General features: G+C 48.0%; 1 protein-coding gene across 1 annotated transcript in view; it reads right to left on the reverse strand.

Annotated features, from left to right (window-relative positions):
* The window catches only part of LOC311366753 (SRC kinase signaling inhibitor 1-like), a gene marked incomplete at its 3' end in the record, with an annotated part of 33,718 nt that extends 15,568 nt beyond the window's left edge, over nt 1–18,150 (reverse strand). Inside the window, exons 1-5 of the mRNA XM_084485543.1 lie at nt 17,857–18,150; nt 11,565–11,591; nt 4,088–4,289; nt 2,688–2,817; nt 1,455–1,620 (exon numbers count right to left, since the gene is read on the reverse strand). Coding sequence (XP_084341669.1) covers nt 1,455–1,620; nt 2,688–2,817; nt 4,088–4,289; nt 11,565–11,591; nt 17,857–18,132 — 801 coding nt within the window. The 5' untranslated portion in view covers nt 18,133–18,150. The remainder of the gene's footprint in view (nt 1–1,454; nt 1,621–2,687; nt 2,818–4,087; nt 4,290–11,564; nt 11,592–17,856) is intronic.
* Nucleotides 18,151–21,076: the final 2,926 nt, after the last annotated feature.

Here is a 21,076-nt window from a genome sequence, read left to right on the forward strand (position 1 = left end):
ATAATGCACACACAAACACAGATAATTGACACATACAAGCGCACACACATGCAGACACACACACGCACACACACACACACACACACACACACACACACACACACACATACAGAAAAAATACACACATACAAGCACACACTGAAAAACAAACACAGACACATAAATAATGCACACACAAACACAGATAATTGACACATACAAGCACACACATGCAGACACACACACACACACACACATACTGAAAAACACAGACAAACAGATACACACACACACACACACACACACACACACATTGGCCACAGGATGACAGGGAGGAGGGCTTCTATACCTCCACTTATCCCTCCACTTATCAGCATCACAATGAAATAAAGAAGACCACACAGCTACTACACAGTACAGTAGGTGAGTGAGACGAACCAGGGCAGAATGCAAACCTAAACCAGGCCTATGCTAGAGGTATGGACAGAGACGTATGTACGGAGGTCTGAATGAACGGAGACGTATGGACAGGGGAACCATATCAACAGAGGTTAGTATGGACGGAGGCATACGGACGGAGGTTTGCATGGAAGGGGCTGACACAGCAGGGATCCTGCGGCCTGACGGTAATGTGAAGGGAGCAGCAGCTTATGATGAGCCGAGCTAGGGGGGCTGTCCCTGTTGGCGCCCGTGTCAGGTTGGATCACGTCTAGTTACCAGCAAAGTCAAGTTAGTGCTGTTTGTATCTCCCCTGAATCCCAGTTCCAGTCTCAAAGGGCCTCAATACGCCAACACATTATACAACACCCCAGCTGACCCTAATCACTCAGAAAACCTGTAATCATCAAGGAAGAAACACAGTTTTTATAAGGACATGAGTATGAGTGCAATGGGAGCATAACAAGCACTAACTGTTTCAATAACAACAAAAACGGTTAAAGTCAAATTTGTTTGCAAGAAAGTCCTAAATATGTAATGTCACACGCACTAAAGCTCTTGGTAGCTGGGGAATAGTGATTTCCAAAAGAGTTTGTTGTGGATTTTAAATCCTCAGTTCTTACATGACATCATAGCATTACCATGAACAAAACACCGTTTTATAGAACTAAAAGCATTGATTGAGTACTGAGATGATATGCTTTAGTCGGGGAAGACCTGTGGTGTTCAAACTATGGGGTTTGGTGACATTACAAATTAAAAAAAAAAATGAAGTTCAAGACAAGTTAAATGCATTTTATTTTCAAACTCTAAAAGAATCGTTTGAAGAATCGTGATTTCCATCTTGACCAAAAAAATCGTGATTCTAATTTTTTCCAAAATCAAGCAGCCCTAATCTATCTATTCTCTATCATCATTATCTATTATCATTATCTATGCGGACTGCAAGGGGGGGGGCGGATCCCCCCCGGGTTCAGATGGCTAGCAGCAGGAACAGGAAACAGGAAACAGTGTCGTGTGGCGTGCGGCGTGCGTACCCGTATGTCCCCGTTGGAGATGTGCGGGCTGGCCTGGTAGGAGCCGTAGACGGGCTCCTTGCAGTAGATCTTGATGACGCAGCGGTCCTGGACGTCCCGCGGGTCCTCCAGCTCGTAGAACACGTTGCGTGTCTCGTCCTTGATGAGCAGCGCCGTGCTGGGACACCTGGACGACACCGCGGCCCCGCACAGTCAGTACAGAGTACAGTAGTACTACTGCAGTACGCAGTCGGTACAGAGTACAGTAGTACTGCTGCAGTACACAGTCAGTACAGAGTACAGTAGTACTGTGGCAGTGCACAGTCAGTACAGAGTACAGTAGTACCGCAGTACACAGTCGGCAGAGCACGGTAGAACTACAGTACTGTGGCAGTACACAGTCAGTACAGAGTACAGTAGTACTGCAGTACACAGTCAGTACAGAGTACAGTAGTACCGCAGTGCACAGTCGGTACAGAGTACAGTAGTACTGCTGCAGTACACAGTCAGTACAGAGTACAGTAGTACTGTGGCAGTGCACAGTCAGTACAGAGTACAGTAGTACTGTGGCAGTACACAGTCAGTACAGAGTACAGTAGTACTACTGCAGTACACAGTCAGTACAGAGTACAGTAGTACTGTGGCAGTGCACAGTCAGTACAGAGTACAGTAGTACTGCTGCAGTACACAGTCAGTACAGAGTAGAGTAGTATTACTGCAGTACACAGTCAGTACAGAGTACAGTAGTACCGCAGTACAGTCAGCAGAGCACGGTAGAACTGCAGTACTGTGGCAGTACACAGTCGGCAGAGCACGGTAGAACTGTAGTACTGTGGCAGTACACAGTCGGTAGAACACAGTAGAACTGCAGTACTGTGGCAGTACACGAGAGTTGCCTGAATACTGCAGGACAGACCATACTGTAGCATTACACATAGTACTGAATACCGCAGGACAGACCATACTGTAGCATTACATGTAGTAGTGAATACCGCAAGGACAGTCCAGAGAGGTGCATTGGAATTAGTACTAGTAGGTGTATTAGTAGTAGTAGTACCGTAAACATGGTCACAGTGGGTCTGTGGGGGAACACGTGGACTATGATAGTATCAGTACTAGTAGTGGTACAGTAGTAGTACAGTAGTATTGGCATTACCTCAGCATGGCCATAGTGAGCCTCTAGGGGAACACGTGGACTGTGATAGTATCAGTACTAGTAGTGGTATAGTAGTAGTACAGTAGCATTGGCGTTACCTCAGCATGGCCATAGTGAGCCTCTGGGGGAACATGTGGACGATGAGAGCCCTCAGTGTGTCCAGGGAGGTGAGCTCATGGGTCAGGTGGACCCGCCTGGTCTCCTCCCCCAGCTGGAGGAACAGCACGCCTGCACACACACAAAGAGAGCAGCGCACTAGGGCTAGGAGGGCTACCTGCAGACAGAGAGCAGCTCACTAGTGCTAGGAGGACTACCTGCAGACAGAGAGCAGCTCACTAGTGCTAGGAGGGCTACCTGCAGACAGAGAGCAGCTCACTAGTGCTAGGAGGGCTACCTGCAGACAGAGAGCAGCTCACTAGTGCTAGGAGGGCTACCTGCAGACAGAGAGCGGCTCACTAGTGCTAGGAGGGCTACCTGCAGACAGTGGTGGATTTCATGATTCGTTTGAATGAATCAGTTCGCGTCGGTCAGTTCGCCAAGAAGAGTCGTTCATTCGTTCGTTCGTTCGTTAGTTCGCATTTCCGGTAGCGGTGAATCATGATTCTCAGTCACTGAGTCGGTCAGACTCGGCTCCTCCCTTGTTCTCGTTCAAACGAATCGCGAATGCACGTTCGCGAATGCCGAGTCGGTCAGACTCGGCTCCTCTCTCGTTCTCATTCTCAAACGAATCATGATCGTGCAATGGTGCAAACGGTCAACAATCAACACAACATTAACTAAGTTCCTTTTAGCTGAGGAGTGCTTCATGTTCGGAATCGGGATGTTGTTGCCCGGCTGACTCTCGTGACTTCTCAGTCCTCGAGTCTTCACCGCTAAACACAGTCAGCGAACGAACGGCGACTCGGCGACTAGTGGGTGGAGCTGGGAGTCGAGTCTCGGAGAACGAACGAGACGAACGAGAGCGGCGAATCAGGTCGGTTTGTTCGTTTTAAAGAGTCGTTCGTTCGAACTGGTTCGTTCGCGAACCACCACTACCTGCAGACAGAGAGCAGCTCACTAGTGCTTGGAGAGTATTTAACTAGAATCCCTGTGGACAAAGAGAGAGAGCGAGACACACACACACAGCGTAGTTGACCTCTAGGATATAGGAGTTATTAACTACTACTAAGGATATAGCAGTATTTAAGTAGTACTAGGATCATGGAACATGGGGCCCCCGGAGCTTGGCCTGGCTGGAGGAGCGGGCCAGGGGCCTCTAGGGGCCTGTAGGGGGGTCTTACCTGGGGCCCCGGAGCTTGGCCTGGCTGGAGGAGCAGGCCAGGGGTCTCTAGGGGCCTGTAGGGGGGTCTTACCTGGGGCCCCGGAGCTTGGCCTGGCTGGAGGAGCGGGCCAGGGGCCTCTAGGGGCCTGTAGGGGGGTCTTACCTGGGGCCCCGGAGCTTGGCCTGGCTGGAGAAGCGGGCCAGGGGCCTCTAGGGGCCTGTAGGGGGGGGTCTTACCTGGGGCCCGGAGCTTGGCCTGGCTGGAGGAGCGGGCCAGGGGCAGGCTCTGTCTCAGGCGGTTCATGCGGTTGAAGCCCAGGGGGACGTCCCCCTCCGACATGGTCTCCTGGCTCCTGGCCGTCACTAGGGGCGTCCGGCTGGCCTGGTTGCCGGGCGCGGGCTGGGCGGCGTTGGGGCGCGCGAGGCGGGGCGTGCGGGACTGTGTTGAGCACATAAGAGGAGGAGGCGAGAGAGAGAGAGAGAGAGAGAGAGTATATACGTATAAATACTCTATTATGTATTATAAAGACAGCGGTGATCACCACACATCACAACACAAAGATGGAGGCCGGGAATTCCAGGTAGAGACTCACAGAAGAGTAGGAAGGGAAAAGTTTATTCCCGGGCAAATCCCGCACTCACCTCCAACGCACACGCACACGCCTCAAGGGCGGGTGTGCAGGGGAGATGAAGCGCCGAAAATAACGCCCAGACACCGGGGGCGAAATGATATGTACATGGATAAATCCTCCTACAACCATCGCACTACAGCACAACACAGCTCCCCTCCCCGAGTCCCGCTGAAGTGTTAGACGGAGAAATGATTAGCATTGGCCGGACGCCCGAGAGAGAGAGAGAGAGAGAGAGAGAGAAAGAGAGAGAGTCGGCTGGTGAAGACAAAGAGAGAGAGAGAACGCTATCCTGCGACACGACAGTCTAACTGTTGTTAGACTGGAAACAGACTCGCAAGGTTCCTCCCCTACCTCAAGATTCAGGGAAAAATACTTTCAAAGGCTTTCATCTTTGTGAATCGAGGCACGTCCCGGCAGCACGGAGATTGTGAAAATATGTAGACAGAGACTATTTGAATTGCCGTAGCACTTTATATAAAATGTGCTATTGCCGAGACTGAAGTGTTACTGCGGTTGTCGACGGTGATTTTTACACATTTTAGATTTAGATTTTTTTTTTTTTGCGAAACCAGCAGAGCTAGTTAGGATGGTTTTTATCACCGGTCCTTAAAAAAATAAAATAAAACAGATACAGAGACACGTCAGATTTGAGATTTCAACCCAAAAAAATGACACGCCTCTGGATTGAAAGAAGAAGAAACTAAAGCAAACTATGTTTTGAGATTTTGATTTGATGATACAGAAACATAGACGAATCATCCAATAAAACACATCCCCAAGGTTAAATAAAACACACAATGCTTCCTCAGGTGCTAGATAATGGAGTTCTGAAGTGTTATGCGCTTGTAACGCGGAACGGTTAATCTTGTAAATTACGGCTGGATGTGTGTTTAAAGCCTGCCAGAGCCAGCTAGTGGCCATCAGGTGAGCAAAGAACACCCTAAACAAGACAAACGGCCTGGCTTTGCATCAGCTATTCCAGGCTCTCTGTGCAACGCAGGGGCCCAGTCATATCTCACCTGTGATAGTCACCTACTGCGGCTGTAATGGGGAGCTAACTTTAGCTTAGAGTCACCGGGAAGCTAATGAACTGAATGAACTGATATTTTCCAGCGACTCCTGCAAGAAGCTCTCTCTGCGTGAGCCGATCTCAGTGCCCAGCGTTGGCTCACGTAGCCTAGTAACGTTGCCTAGCTTAGCGCTGGCTCACCTAGCCTAGCTTAGGACAGGACTAGCTCACCATGCCAACTTGCCTAGCCTAGTCTAGCATTATGCTTGCCTAGCCTTGCCTAGCCTAGCAGAGGTTCACCTAGCACAACACACACACACACATACACAGATGCAAACACCCAAACCCTAAAGACACTGTCACACACACTGACGCTGTCTAAACATCCTTCTGTCTTCAATCCAAGTGAGACAACGGCCAGACCGATTGACAGCATGAAAACAGCAGCCAAATCTTAGAAGTGGTGCTGGACAACACAGTGCCGTCGCGACGGAGACGGTGGCAGTGATCACACGGTGACAGTGCTGTTGCTATGGGGACGTGAGGGTTATCGTGGTGACGGAACCGCTGCCATAGAGACGTGCCGGCGACAGGGCCGTTGCCATAGCGACGCGGTGACTGTCACATTGATAGTGTTGTTGCCATACCGATGGTGATGGAGGCACTGCGGTGAGGGTAAACGGAGGAGCGTGTGACAGATTAAGTCTTATCTCTCTCCTATCGGTGGACCCGTCCTCCTAACAGAAGTGTTTTATAGCCACTGTCTAGAGGCGGCCAAGCTATTTCCTCATCGTAACGCCCGATAAACCCTTCCTCTCCTCCTCCTTCTCCTCCTCCTCTCTGTCGTTCATCCTCCACTAACTCTAACACCGTGTCCCAGGGCTGGACGTAGCTGGAGTCAATTAGCATTCACCCAGGGACCAGAGACTTGGCCAAAGCCGGCCTATAAACACTAATATAATGCTAATGTAATATACACATATATACCATAATACAGAACACATTCACTACCTATATAACCTTGTGATGAATAGCCTTGGTTTAAATCCATATACAGAATAGGTACGGTGTATAACCTTGGTGTTTACTTCTGTTCATCCTTGGTATATGACGACTGATAAAACAATATTACTTCCGGCTTTCTGAAGAGAGTAACTGGCAGGAGATAGCCTAGACTCCATTTCTGTAAAGTTTAACGGGAAGCATCCTGGGTTTTCAAGGTGGTTTTTGACACTGCTGATTAAACAGCTGAGACGTTTTGGGTGCAAGGAATTATTAGCTTGTGGACAATTTATTCAAAAAGGTGGTGGTTTGTGTTTTCCACCTCTGAGACGCTCCACTAATCCTGTTAAACATTATTCGTCCTTTGGAAGGAAAGACGCTTTATGCATAAAACATAAATTCCTAAAATCCTTTCGGTGTAAATATCCTCATTTTAAAACAGTGCTGCATCGGCGTGTTCTTATAAACTAATATCCACAGAAATATCCAGGGAAAATAATACCTTAAACAACCCAGAAAATATGAAATTATGAAAAAATGAAATATAGGGAGAGTGATTCTGAATTACATCTTGTAAGGTTTACAGCTGGGAGCCCAAGGTGAGTCACACCTTGTGTTGAAATAAAGGAATTATGATCTTTTATGATGAATCACCATACCTGTACTTCCAACATCTTGACTCAGAAGAAACTCCTCCTCAATTACTCCTCTGATTCATTTGACTTCTCCCTAACCAGCTTTGATCCTGATTTCATCATTATGAATAATTCAGTTCCTTAGCTAGGTCAACTGAACCAAGGCTCCAAGGCTAGCTGGCTGCTCTGGCCCCCCTCGTTCAGATGCCCAGCAGCGGCCGTCCAGATTTAAATGTAAAACCCCGACTAGATCTCCGCGGTTGGCAGACAGGACTGCTAGTGATTGATAAGCCAGCTGTGGTCCAGCTGCCACATTCCGTTCCGGTGAGAACGGTAATCCTCAGATTAGCTGCATTCCCAGCTAGCTAATCTGTTCCTCCATTCTACACGTAAATTTTTTGTAAACGTTAAGTTACGGTAATAATGACATAAACACAATGACCGCTAGTGAATGCTGGATCATGTGACCACTATGTTTAGGGGGGAATCTTTTTTTTTTATTTATTATTAAACGCAATTACAACCACACAACAATGCAATTACAGCAGGTCTGCCCTGCGTGTGTGTGTCACAGTGTGTGTGTGTGTGTGTGACAGCGTGTAAACGTGTGCATGCATGTGTGTGTATTTACATTAGGACTGTATAATAAATGTCCCTCTGTCTCAGAAGGTCCTAGGGGCTCATTTGTAGCCCGCTAGGCGAGAGATCGCTGCCAAATAAAAGCACCCTGGCGCCAGTAAGTGGTGCTGGATGCACGCCCCAGTCCAACCACGGTTGGCAAGGCCGGAGCAGAGCCGCGGGGGCTGATTCTATACTCTGTGTTCTGCAGCTGAGGTTTAGGGAATAGAGATTTCCCTATCACCTGCCAGCCAGCACTTCCACAACAAAAGCAGACGTCTCCGCGGTTTAGCGTTGAGCTAGCTCAGCGGGATATGGCATATAGTGCACAGAACCGGGGGGGATTCTGTTTGAAATGGAGAACTGCCCGCTTGTGACAAACCAGACATCTGTTTCATACTTCAAGCACTAACGCAACTCATTTTGAAACCTTTTAACTTGCGTCCTGCTGTCTTGATGTGCAGAAATACCTAGCTGGTTAACCATTTATTACCATTCACTATTGAGATGCTTCTATTTAAACAGACTTTGAGATACACCAGGTAGGGGGTAGGGTGGGGCATCTTACTCAAGGTGGCCTTCAGGTCGACTTTCAACAGGGTTGAGGGTTCGAACCCTGAGCCTTTCGGCTGGGAGTCAAACACCCTAACTAGTGGACAACGTTGGATTCCAGCGTCGCTATCAACGTCAAGCTAACAAGCTAACCAAAATCGGAGATCTGCTGTTGTTCGTCCATCAAGAAATATGGCAGACTTTTTAAATGTCAATGAGCAGAAAATAATGTGAATATTGGGGGCATAATGGCGTAATCTTTGAGGCAGGCTCCCTGCCAATGTCTTACTGTACAGAAAGAGCGAGAGAGCGAGAGAGGCAAAACTGCGAGAGATAAAAACCCGTTATTATTTTCCTGCAAAGAACAGAGATACGCCAAATACAGACATTATTATATCTACATAAGCCAGTCCGAAGAGAGAAGGGAGAGGAAGGAGAGTGGGAGAGAGAGAAAGAGAGAAAGAGAGAGAGGGTGGAGAGGGAGAGAGAGAAAGAGAGAGAGGGTGGAGAGAGTGAGAGAGTGAGTGAGAGTGAGAGTGAGAGAGAGAGAGAGTGGAGAGAGAGACAGAGAGAGAGAGTGGAGAGAGTGAGAGAGATAGAAAGAGAGAGAGGGTGGAGAGGGAGAGAGAGAGAGAGTGGAGAGAGTGAGAGTGAGAGAGAGAGAGAGAGAGAGGGGATGGTCAGAGGAAGCTAGCGTGTGAAGCCACACAGCTTACCCAGAAAACAGTTGAAACACACAGACAACGCTGTGTTTGAAGATGGTGGGATGTGGGGGGGGTCCTGGTGTATATGTGTGTGTTGCTGGTCTGTGTTTACATACTAAACACCCACACATGAAACAGGGTTTCCAAGGCAGTGTGTACAGCCATTAGGTTTTTATGCTAATCTGCTGTCCACCCAGTGTTGGCACACACACACACACACACACACTGTGACACACACAGACTCCACATGCACACACACATTCAGTGATACACACATTAACGCACACACACTGTGACACATGCACATGCATACAGTGACACAGTGTGTGTGTGTGTGTGTGTGTGTGCGTTAATGTGTGTGACACACGCACTCCACATGCACACACACATTCAGTGATACACACATTAACGCACACACACTGTGACACATGCACATGCATACAGTGACACACACACACACACACACACACATGTACAGTGATACACGCATAAATCACACACACACACACACACACACACACACACACACACACACACACACACACACACACGTACAGTGATGCACGCATAAATCACACAGACACACACACACACACACACACACACACACACACACACACACACACACATGCATACAGTGACACACACACACACACACACACACACAACCAGTGAAACACACGCACACACCTACAGTGACTGAGGTGGGTAGGAGGTGGGGAGAAGGAGGTTAAGAGAGGGAGGGGAGGTAGAGTTGGAGAAGGGGTGTGGCTTAGGAGGTGAGAGGAGGGAGAGGAGGAGGAGATAGAGAGAAGATGGGGGGGGGGGTGTAAATGTGACACTAGGAAAGCAGATATGAATCAGGCGCAGGGCTAAAGCTAGTCTGTGTTACGGGATCGATCGCTATGCTAAGAGTATAAATACTGAGGGATGGATGTCAGCCGATACCTGACTACTTACGGTCAGCTACGAGAGCTGATACGATACCCTGCAGTACCGGAACAATAAATATCAACCACACAGCAACCAAACATCAACCAAACTTCAACAAAATACGAACCGTACAAAAAGCTGGAAAGAGAAGTGCAATCATTATACGCTGTCATTATACGTATTTGACATTTAATTAATGCTTGCCTTAATCTGATCCCTTAATCATCCTAACCTAATAGCAGCGCTGATGGTATTAGCAGCAGCAGTCGTGCTGATATTGTTGGCCGGGGTGACATGCCACGCTAAGTGCTTGTTTATAGCATGATGCTGTAGGCAGCTTAGAGTAGGTGACCCTCTGAGCTAATTATGCTAACGTGTTTCTGCCGGGGGCGTGTATAACCACGCGTACATAACACGCTCCTCTGGCATGTTCCGCACACAACTCATAAACGCCAATAAGGGAACACAACAAGGAAAGATAAATACGCCCGCCAGACTTGGAAAATGCTTTCCCTACGGTCCAATGGTCTGACACACACAGCGCCATCGCTGGTGGAGGGAAAGAGGAGGAGCAGAGAAGCACCCAGAAGTAAGCAACATGTAGTACTTTGCCAGCATTAGTGCTAGCCCGCCCGTCACTGACTGGTATCGGTATCACCGACTCAAACCTGGTTCAAAAACCCTCCGATGTATTAAGAGGTTGTATTAGAAGTTGCAGTGAACACCCCCCACACACAGCTAAAGGCCACCCCTAGACCAGTTCTGAGCGACACAAGGCCTGATTGTGTGGAGCAACATGGACACCATGCAGAGATGAGCGGGGATGCAGAGCGTTGAGACTAACAAGGGGAACCTTGAAGCCGGGGCTGTTTTCTAATACAAGCAGCACCGCTTCACATGCATGCGGAGAAAAATTGCGGTCTGCGACGTCAACACTGTTTCCACAAAAACAGTTAATTCCGGGAAAGGTTGGACCATTGCTGTGATCGATCGGACTCAAGCAGAGATATACAGACTGAAGTAACAAACACAGATAAACAGCCTAAAGCAACGCTCAAACACAGACATACAGAATAAAGCCACACTAAGACACAGAATACAGATAAAAGTAACACTCAAAAACAGATAAACAGAGTAAGGCACTTAAAATACAGGTTAACAAACTAAAGCAACTCTTAAAAACAGGTATACAGCGTAAAGAAACAAACACTGATATAGAGAAAAAAGCAACAAAAAAAAAAGCAAGACTTTTTAAACACAGAAAAACATATTTAAGCAACACTCAAACACAGATATACAGACAAAGGCAACACTTAAACAAAGGTCAACAAACTAAAGCAACACTCAAACACAGATAAAAAGATTTAAGCAACAAACACATAAAAACATACTAAAGCAACATACACCCATATTTAGACTAAAGCAACACGAATAATAAAAAGCGACACTCAACCACAGATAAACAGACTAGGGCAAGGCTTAAACCAGATACACAGACTAAAGCGATGCTTGAACACAGATAAATAGATTATACCAACAGTACAACAATGATACTACAATGATATAGAAACTAAAGAAACACTTGACACACAGATACACAACTAACAGACACACATGACTGCTACTGACCTTGAAACTCCAGTAGTTTGGTTGTTGCTAAGGGAGGAACGACAGAGCACAGAAGAATGAGGAGAGAGAGAGAGAGAGAGAGAGAGAGAGAGAGAGAGAGAGAGAGAGAGAGAGCGAGAGAGAGAGAGAGAGGGAGAGGTGTTAAGACATTTTCCCAGCATTCCGTTGCACATCCATCTCACTGTAACAGGTGAGGAGGGGGGAAGACAGGGTGAGGGCAGGAGCAGGAGGAGGAGAGGGGAGGGGAAGGAGTGAGGGGGAGAGGAGCAAGAGGGCAGGTTTGAGTAGGGGGTAGAGGGAGGGAGGGGGGGGAGGAAGCGAGGGGAGCAGGGGGGAGGAGGGAGATGGGCGGAGGAGGAGCGGAGCAGAAGGAGTGAGTGGGAGACGTCAAGCTGTATGAATCATTAAATAATATTATGCAAATATTATTATTTTATTGCCTTAAAAGGTTGTCAGTTTTACAGCTCCAGTAACAAAACAACACTTTCCCATTAATACCTCCTGAAACAACAAACATATGAACAAACGACATTGTGGACATGTTGAATGACTACATTTGTAAATCAATCAACCAGTAAAGTGTCGGAATAGTATATGTATTAAATAAATAAATAAATAAAATAAATAACTTCATGGTCATATTGTGCTACACTGTGACATGCATATTATGTTGGTGATAGCCAGAGGCTCCTATCTCTGGCTAACAGGCTATTAATTGCTTGTAATTGCTTTCCTGTTAATAAACCAATTAATCAAATGTTTACAGTGAGCTGACGAGGCCCAACTCCCAGGAAACATTGCGATTCAAGTCCTCTCTCTCTCTCTCTCTCTCTCTCTCTCTCTCTCTCTCTCTCTCTCTCTCTCTCTCTCTCTCTCTCTCTCTCTCTCTCTCTCTCTCTCTCTCTCTCTCTCTTACACACACAAAAGTAAAATAAGTTCTAGAAATCCCTCCCTCCCTCTTTCTCCCGTCCTCCCCCTCTCTCTTTCTCTGACACCAGTTTAATGGTTTCCCCGGCAAGGGATTACATAAATGTTCAGACACTGGATAAACTAGCTTGACATGTGGACTCCATCTGGGTGGCAGCCAGATAGTTAGCTAGCTAGCTGTCATGCTCTTATCCAGCCAATCATGGTCAATCTAGGATTGATCCTCGCCATCAAGCAGCTAACGGACTAACTGCTATGCTATGAAGCAACTAATTGCCCTATGGAGAATCTTGCAATGCTTTGGAGCAGTTAATGGCACTGTGATGTGGCTAACCGGCTAAGAAGCAGCTAAAAGCTAAAGGCTGAAAGCTGCAGAAAACGAAAAAGGATTTTTTCACAAGGGCCTTGGAAAAAGTTTGAAGCCACTTAGATTGAATCAGCCATAGTGAAGCACTGTCAATGAATGTATGAATGCCGCTATCTGCCAAACCAGCTAGAGCGCTAGCTTTGTTAGCCAACAACACAAAACGGAAATGCACGCCATTTCTTGCTGTTTCACCAAATTCACAAGGATAATACAATCAAGCCAGGAATAATTTCAATTAACCTATCTGGGGGGGTCTGAAATGTGCTACAGGCTACAGCTGTTCTTCAACTTAATTACTGAAGTACTGAATCTAATGATGGGCTAAGTAGCCTTCACACTACCCCTGACCTCCAAGTTTGTGAGGTGTTGTCTCACATATCGTAGCGGTACTACTGAACACTATTTAGGTATTTAGCAAAAGACTTTTGACCAAAGCTACTGAAAGGGAATTGTTGTTGCTAACAGGACTATCATGCCCAATAGCTACTAGTGACCACCGCTGTCTTACAGCGGCGTGTGAGCATTACGCAGCCCTTCAAGGACCACATATCTAAGAATGACTTTTGGTTACTGTACTGTTCTGCAACTCGATTCACTACAGTCGATTCCAGTTACCATGTGGATGTGAGCAGGAGAGGAGACAGGCGCTGGGCGTGTTGAAGACCAGGGGGCTTGTGGCCGCCCTGACCCAGATACAGAGCTCAGTAGCACGGTCTGGAGAACTGGCTCTCAGCTCGGCCCAGTCCTGGGCTAAGCTAAGATTCAACTGGCCCCAGTTAGAATCAGCTAGCCTGGGTTATCCTCAGCTCCAGTTAGCCTCAGCAGGACACAGTTGGCCTCAGAGAGCTCCAGCTCTGCCTACGGGCGTCGTTTTCCTAAGCTACCCTCAGCTAGGCTTAACTAACAATGTTTAGCTAGCTTAAGCTCGGCTTTGTAAGCCTTAACTAGGCACAGACATAGTCTTGTTAAAACCAACAAGCTAAAGGGTAATTTTGTTATTATAGAAAGACAGGATTCAAGAATAACATTTACAACATTATTTTATCTTTTATAAATGTCAAAGTTCCACAGAGTGCCCGGATGTTACTCCAGCTTATTCACCATCACCTGTATATGTGTGTGTGTGTGTGTGTGTGTGTGTGTGTGTGTGTGTGTGTGTGTGTGTGTGTGTGTGTGTGACACAACACATGGGTGGCACATGTGTTGTTACTATGACAACGCATTCATTATTTTATTTGCACATTTTTAATTGCTTGTTTGTTACCATGCTGAAATGACAACGTTTTTTAAGAATAGTAATCTTTGCCTTGGCATCATTAACGTGAGATTTTGTTACGCCAATAAACCACCTTGAAATTGACACAGAGAGACAGAGAGACGCACGCACTTAATAGAAAAAAAAACCTGACATACTCCTTACACTACTCATATGTATATACTGTATGTATATAGACATATACACAAACACACACAGGCCACACAGTAGGAGAGAGATTAGTTGGGAGAGGGGGAGGGAGGGAGAGAGAGAGGACAGAGGGAGGAGAGCGAGAGGGAGGGAGGGAGGGTGAGAGAGAGAAGGAGAGGAGAGAGTGATGAAGTGGGGAGAGAGAGAAAGGGGGAGAGAGGGAGACAGAGCGAGCTAGTGAGAGGAAAAGGGGACATGAGAGAGAGAGAGAGAGAAAGGGGGACATGAGAGAGAGAGAGAGAGATATGAGTGATTTGCATGTCAAGTATTTGTGCCATTCTCGCGCAATAGAAAACCAACACACGTCGTCTTCACACGTGTAAGAACACACAACACACTGCCAACACATTTGACTACACACTACACAATATTAACCCGCACGTGACGCAGCCAGGAAAATACACACTGATTCATACATGACAGTATTATATATTAATATTAGTATTACTATATATATATATATATATATATATATATATATATATATATAGAGAGAGAGAGAGAGAGAGAGAGAGAGAGAGAGAGAGAGAGAGAGAGAGAGAGAGAGAGAGAGAGAGAGAGAGAAATATTATATATAAATATATACGTCATCTTTCAGACCATAAAATACTTCACTCCATACTCCCATCACAGCATCGCACCTGGTACCTTCCCCTTCCTAATGCTGCAGCTCCAGCACACACACACACACACACACGCGCACACACACACGCACACACACACACACACACACACACACACACACACACACATGTATATATAAGGACCCAGGCATGTGCATGTGAAGAATGCATTTCTGCCAGTATTAGAAGGAGAGATGCACATCCATGCTGGTCAGATAGTTTAGCAGCGTTCCCTCATTTAGCTTCATGTCTCTCAATCTCCCTTTCCCCCCCCCCCCTCCCTCCACCTCTCCCCTCTCTCTCGCTCGCTCTCTCTCCCTCCCTGATGCCCCCCAACCCCTCTCCTCCCCTCTCTCTGTCACCCTTTCCCTTCTCTCTCACTCCCTCTCTCCCCCATTATCACGCCCCCCCCCCCCTCTGCCCCCTCTCTCCATCTCTCACACCCCCTGTCTCTCTCTCACCCCCCCCCCCTTCCATCCTCTCTCTCTCCATCTCATCCCCTCACTCTCCTCTCCAACCCCCCCCCCCCTCTCTCTCTCTCTCTCTCTCTCTCTCTCACCCTCCCTCTCTCTCTCTCTCTCTCGTTCTCTCCCGCTCTCTCCCTCCCTCCCTCCTAGCAGGATATCCTGTCACCATCGTGGCGTCTTTAGAGGAGTAAAGGATGCATGTTTTTACCGTAGCTCCTCAAGGAGTCTCCTGCCTGGTCCTTCTGGCGGCTCCCTCCTCCTCCTCCTTCTCCATGTTGTCTCTCTCTCTCTCCGCTGCAGAGCTCTGAGGATCTCCCTAGCGCGCCACGGCTACCGTAGTAACGGCTAGCGCGCCTCGGCTACCGTAGTAACGGCAGGCGACTAGCACCTCGCTCTACCCCTGAGCCCCTCCCTCCCTCCCCCCCTCCTCCCCAACGTCTATCCCTCTCACACTCTCTCTCTCTTTCTCACTATCTCACCCGCTCTCTCTCTCTCTCTCTCTGTCTCTCTCTCTCTGTCTCTCTCTCTCTGTCCTGCTTTGCTGCCAAAATGCTGCAGCTTAGATGTCTGCTCACCCCTCTGTCTCTCCCTCTCTCTCTCTCTCTCTCTGTTACTCTCTATCTGCCTCCCAGTCAAACAGTCTCTCTCCCCCTCTCTCTCTATCTCTCTGTCTCTCTCTGAACAGTATGTGCTGCTTGCTCTACCTCTGGTTAAGCCACCGCCAACTATATGATATCACTCAGTTGCCTTATATGGAAAGCCCCCGGTTTCCATAGCGACAGCGGACTCCACCTGCCTCTCCTCTCGCTCTCTCCCAGCGTAGCTTTTTTTTTGCACCTTTGGGTGCTCGCATGAAAAGGTGATGTGGTGGGCCGAGTAGGTAGTAGAGAGGAGAGGAGAGAGACATGGGCGGAAGGGAGGGAAAGATAAAGGAGGATGAGGAGGAGGAAGAGGAGGAGGAAGAGGAGGAGGAGGAAGAGGAGGCGGTGGAGGCGGAAGAGTTCCACTCACTTGGGCTCATTGATCTTTATCCTTTAAAAGCTTTCCCAGAATGCCTCTCTGCAGTCCTGCTCTTCGCTATAATCACCATCCACTTATGGAAACAATCGCTTTCCGTCAATGGCTTTCCCGTGGAAACACCACATTCTGTTCTCCAGTTTCAGTACCGAGGGTGAATCCACACTAGAATGAACGCTCATTGTGCAAGCGCTAGAGCATTCAAACATTTGCATACGTTTTTTCAACGTCAAAAGCTATGACTGCAAAAAGTCGAAAAACAACTTTGAATCTCAGATGGAAGCAACAACTTGCGATACACCCGTTTGACTAAAGGAGGTGATCGTGATCGTCCTGGACGTGCTGGACGGGGTGGAACTAGCAGGTGAGGGGGGGGGAGGGGGGGGGGGGAGGGTGGAGTAAGGGGGTGGAGCTAGCAGGTTAAGTGAGCAGCGGAGCTTGCAGGTGACTGGAAGGTGGGGTGAGCTAATCTTTTTTTCGTAGGATGGTAGGGGCAAGTACCGCCTTTTTCGCCTGTGATTGGTTGGAAGGGCTCTCCTCCGATTGGTTATTATGGCACAGGGCAGGCTGTCGGCTAGTCTACCACCAACAGAAGTAAACTGTGGTGTATTTTCTACCATTGACTGATTGCGGCTTCATTCATCTGTGGTAGCCTACTAAAAATGACCATCATGCCTTTACTTTGGTAATAATTTGGACACAATAGTTTCATGAAATAGATTATGTTAAGCAGGATGCAAGTTAGGACCAACACATCTCTCGTCCCCTCAGGGAGCCTTAATGGACTCTGTGTTGACTGTTCTGTTAATTGCACTGCCGTTATAAGCCTATTTGCTGGTTGGGAAAACTTGGAGCCTAATTGTTAGAGGTTGTCGTCAATGTTACTCCACTGCAGTGTACAATAGTCGCGTTACATTTCTCGCCGCTTTCCATACCTAGATCCCTCTGTGTAATTGTGTGACCTGCACTGCACACAGCTGGGCAAAATAGTGCCATTTTATTCAATGCATGTTGAATATGCATTGAATATGCTTCTGTACTCTTTAATAGGACACACTTATCACTGTTGGATTGAGTTTGTTTACTTCTGTTGGTGGTAGACTAGCCGACAGCCTTAACCAATCGGAGGAGAGCCCTTCTAACCAATCAGAGGCGAAAAAGGCGGTACCATCCTACGAAAAAAAGATTTGCGTGGGGTGAGGGGTGTGGAGCCAGCAGACGGAGGGTGGAGTGAAGGGGCGTATATCTATCCAGGTTAAGAGAGGGGTGGAGCTGGAGGTGGAGGGTGGGGTGAGGGGTGTGGAGCTAGCAGGTGGTGGGGTGGAGTGGTGGAGTGAGGGGAGCAGAGAAGAGTGGGGCTCTGCCTGGAGAGAGAGGGGAGGGGAGGAGAGAAGGGAGCAGAGAGGGGTGGACATAGTGGTGTTACCTGCTGTCTGGCGGGGGTGGAGAGCTGGGAGGCGGGCGCGCTGCAAGGGCTGCTGGGTACTTTGTGTTTGTCCAGGAGGCCATGGCGTTGGCGCTCCGCTTCAGCTGTGTGGGTGGAGCTCAGGGCCTCCAGACTCCGGGCGTTGCCTCGCCGGTCCAGAGACGAGCAGGAGAAGCCCCCGTTGGCGGCGTTGTCGTTGAAACGCCGGGCGCCGCGGCCGCGGTCCGCCAGCGTGTGGTACTCCCGCGGGAACTCGACATCACCGGCTGAAATCATGTGGCCCTTTCTCTTCTCTCGCCCTGTGGGGGGGGAAATTCACTGATCAATACATGATCAGGTTCACAGTCAACACGTGTTCAGGTTCAGAATCAACACATGATCAGGTTCAGTATCAATACATGATCAGGCTCAGTATCAACACATGATCAGGTTCAGTATCAACACATGATCAGGTTCAGTATCAACACATGATCAGGTTCAGTATAAATACATGATCATGCTCTGCATCAATATGATGTGTTGCTTTTATATAATCTATTTATCAAGCCTGAATGTTTATCGTGCAATGGTTGGCAACCTTCACCTTACGAGGAACACAAGATGTCACTGAAATATGTCACTTTTTCAGACTGACGGACGCAGGACCCCAGATGTGGGTGGTGGCGTGGAGACCCGTGCTATGCACACAGCGGAACTACAGAACTATTATTCAGGCATCTGAGACTATTCAGTGTGGATAAGGAAGAGGAATATTAAGCAGTCTTCAAAATGTCTCCCCTGTTCGCCTTGCTTCTTTTCTCTCTTTTTCCCTCTTTCTCCCCCTTCACTGCAGTATTTGCACACACATCGATGGAACCACACACACGCACGCACGCACCAACGCACGCACAAACGCGCGCACAAACGCGCGCACACACGCACCCCGTCCGAACAGCTGCAGAATGTGTCAACACTAACAACCGTGGTTGTCTTGGCTACCCAGGGGGGTGATGGTGCAGCCCCCCTAGTGACTGCTCTGCTTGTGATGGTGTCAGCAACATTGTTCCAGTTGTCGAGCCCGTAACCATGGCGCCCGTAACCATGACTCTGTCTAATCTGCCCAGCACCCCCTGCTGGCTGAGCCCCAGTAGCACAACAGGTTATTAAATGCACAGTTTAGTGGATCACTTTATCCAAGGCATCTTACAATTTCCTAAATACAATACTAAGTGGCAAATGAAATGGTAATGCCATGCTCTACGGGTCGAGCTTGACAGGGAATCAAACCCCTAACCCTTGCATTAATGCCTTGCTCATATAGCTTATACTATAGTATAAGGACATACATTTTCAACCTTTAGAAGATTATACAAGTAACTAATCTCCGTAACCCTACAGATCATAGCAGAGAGCAGCTTGTGGTTGAACGTCCTTTCTGCTCTCCTCTCTCCTGTGCTGTGTTGTGCCTCCTGTGTCCAGTGGAGGCGCCGTAGCGTGATTTGGTAAGCCAGCGGAGACCTGTAATCTGTGGTCCTGACAGAGAGGTGTAGTCCCTCCGCCAGTGAAGCTTCAAGACTGTGTCAGGTGCTTCTTCTACAACATGTCATGAAAGCTGTTGATACAGACAGTGGCGGAGCCAGACTTTTTTTCAAGGGGTGGCAAGGGGGTGGCCGAGGCTTTATAGGGGGGTCCATATTGAATTGCGAACGCGATTGTCGGCGGGGGGAGGGGGCGAACGCGATTGTCGACGGAGGGGGGGGGGGTCGAACGCGGTAGGGGTGGCCAATCACGTTCCAGGGGTGGCCAGTGCCACTCCGGCCACCCCTCTGGCTCCGCCACTGGATACAGACTCAGCACACCAACACACCCAGCAGCTCTAAGTGGTAGCTTGGCTGGGCGGGGGGGGGGGGGGGGGGGGGCATCGGAGGAGGTTGTGGGGTCAGCATGCGATGCCACGTCCAATAACAACCACCTGCTTTCAGGTGAGCAAAATACCCTGGAAAATATTCAGAAATTGTTCCTACAGATTAAAAACCATTTAGCGATTAACAAACACACACACACACACACACACACATTTAAAACAAACTAAATAGCCCGATTATTCATGTGCAAGTAAGTATGGAGCAGGTCAATATTATTTTGTACAGAATGACAGTTGGACTAATTTCTGTAATGCAACGGCACACACAGAAAAAAATAACCAAATTGAACGAGAGGTATCTTGGTAATAGGTACGCAATGAAGGTATCCTAAGGCGCTCTGTCCTGGAGCTGCACCAGGGCTCCACACACACACACACACACACACACACACACACACACACACACACACACACACACACACACACACACACACACACACACACACACACACACACACACACACACACACACACACACACACACACACACACACACACCATTAAATTAACCATGAAGAAGATTTGACTGGGCCCCTTAACGTGAGCAGAAACATACGGTGTGACCGGACCTGAATGAGTCCCAGGTCTGTCTGGGGTTCCTGGACTTCAATAAAAAGTGGAACTGGATTTATGACGTTGTGTGATGCATGTTTATGTGGCTGTCGTGTTTTAAACTGGATTTATGACGTTGTGTGATGCATGTTTATGTGGCTGTCGTGTTTTATGATGAGGAAGGAAGGATTGTAGACCGAACTGATATATGAAGATATATATATATATATATATATATATATATATATATATATACACACACACGCCGACCAGGGTGATGAAATCATCAAAGGTGATGACATGACTCTGGAGTTGGACGTGGTACCACAGCTGCACCTGCTGTGGGGTTGCGATGTGTCATCACACTAGACGTCAGGCTTCTTCAAACATCTGGATGATGCAAAGGTTCCACAGCGTAAGTCAGGAGTATAATTAAGGCAAGGTTGAGGTTGAAAAAGGAAATTAGTATTCCGATTTTGAAGCTTCCAGGTGTGTGTGTGTGTGTGTAGTGTTGTTGACTCCGCATCCAGCTGTGGGGAACAACGTCAGAAGTGGGCGTGTTTCAGGAGGACAATGTCAAACCGCCGGCGCCGGGGTGCTAAAATAAATTATTGAAATTGGTGGTTTGACCGGCTGTCAGCGGAAAAATACGCCTCGCACAGCAAGTGACTCATAATTGGAAAAATGTAACATAAATATTCATCGCCGGTCATAAGTCAGCCGCTACGGAGAACATGAAGTGGATAAGCAAATTAACAAGAGCGA

The sequence above is a fragment of the Micromesistius poutassou genome (genome assembly GCF_964030765.1).
Source record: "Micromesistius poutassou genome assembly, chromosome: 21".
Classification (NCBI taxonomy): Eukaryota; Metazoa; Chordata; class Actinopteri; order Gadiformes; family Gadidae; genus Micromesistius; species Micromesistius poutassou.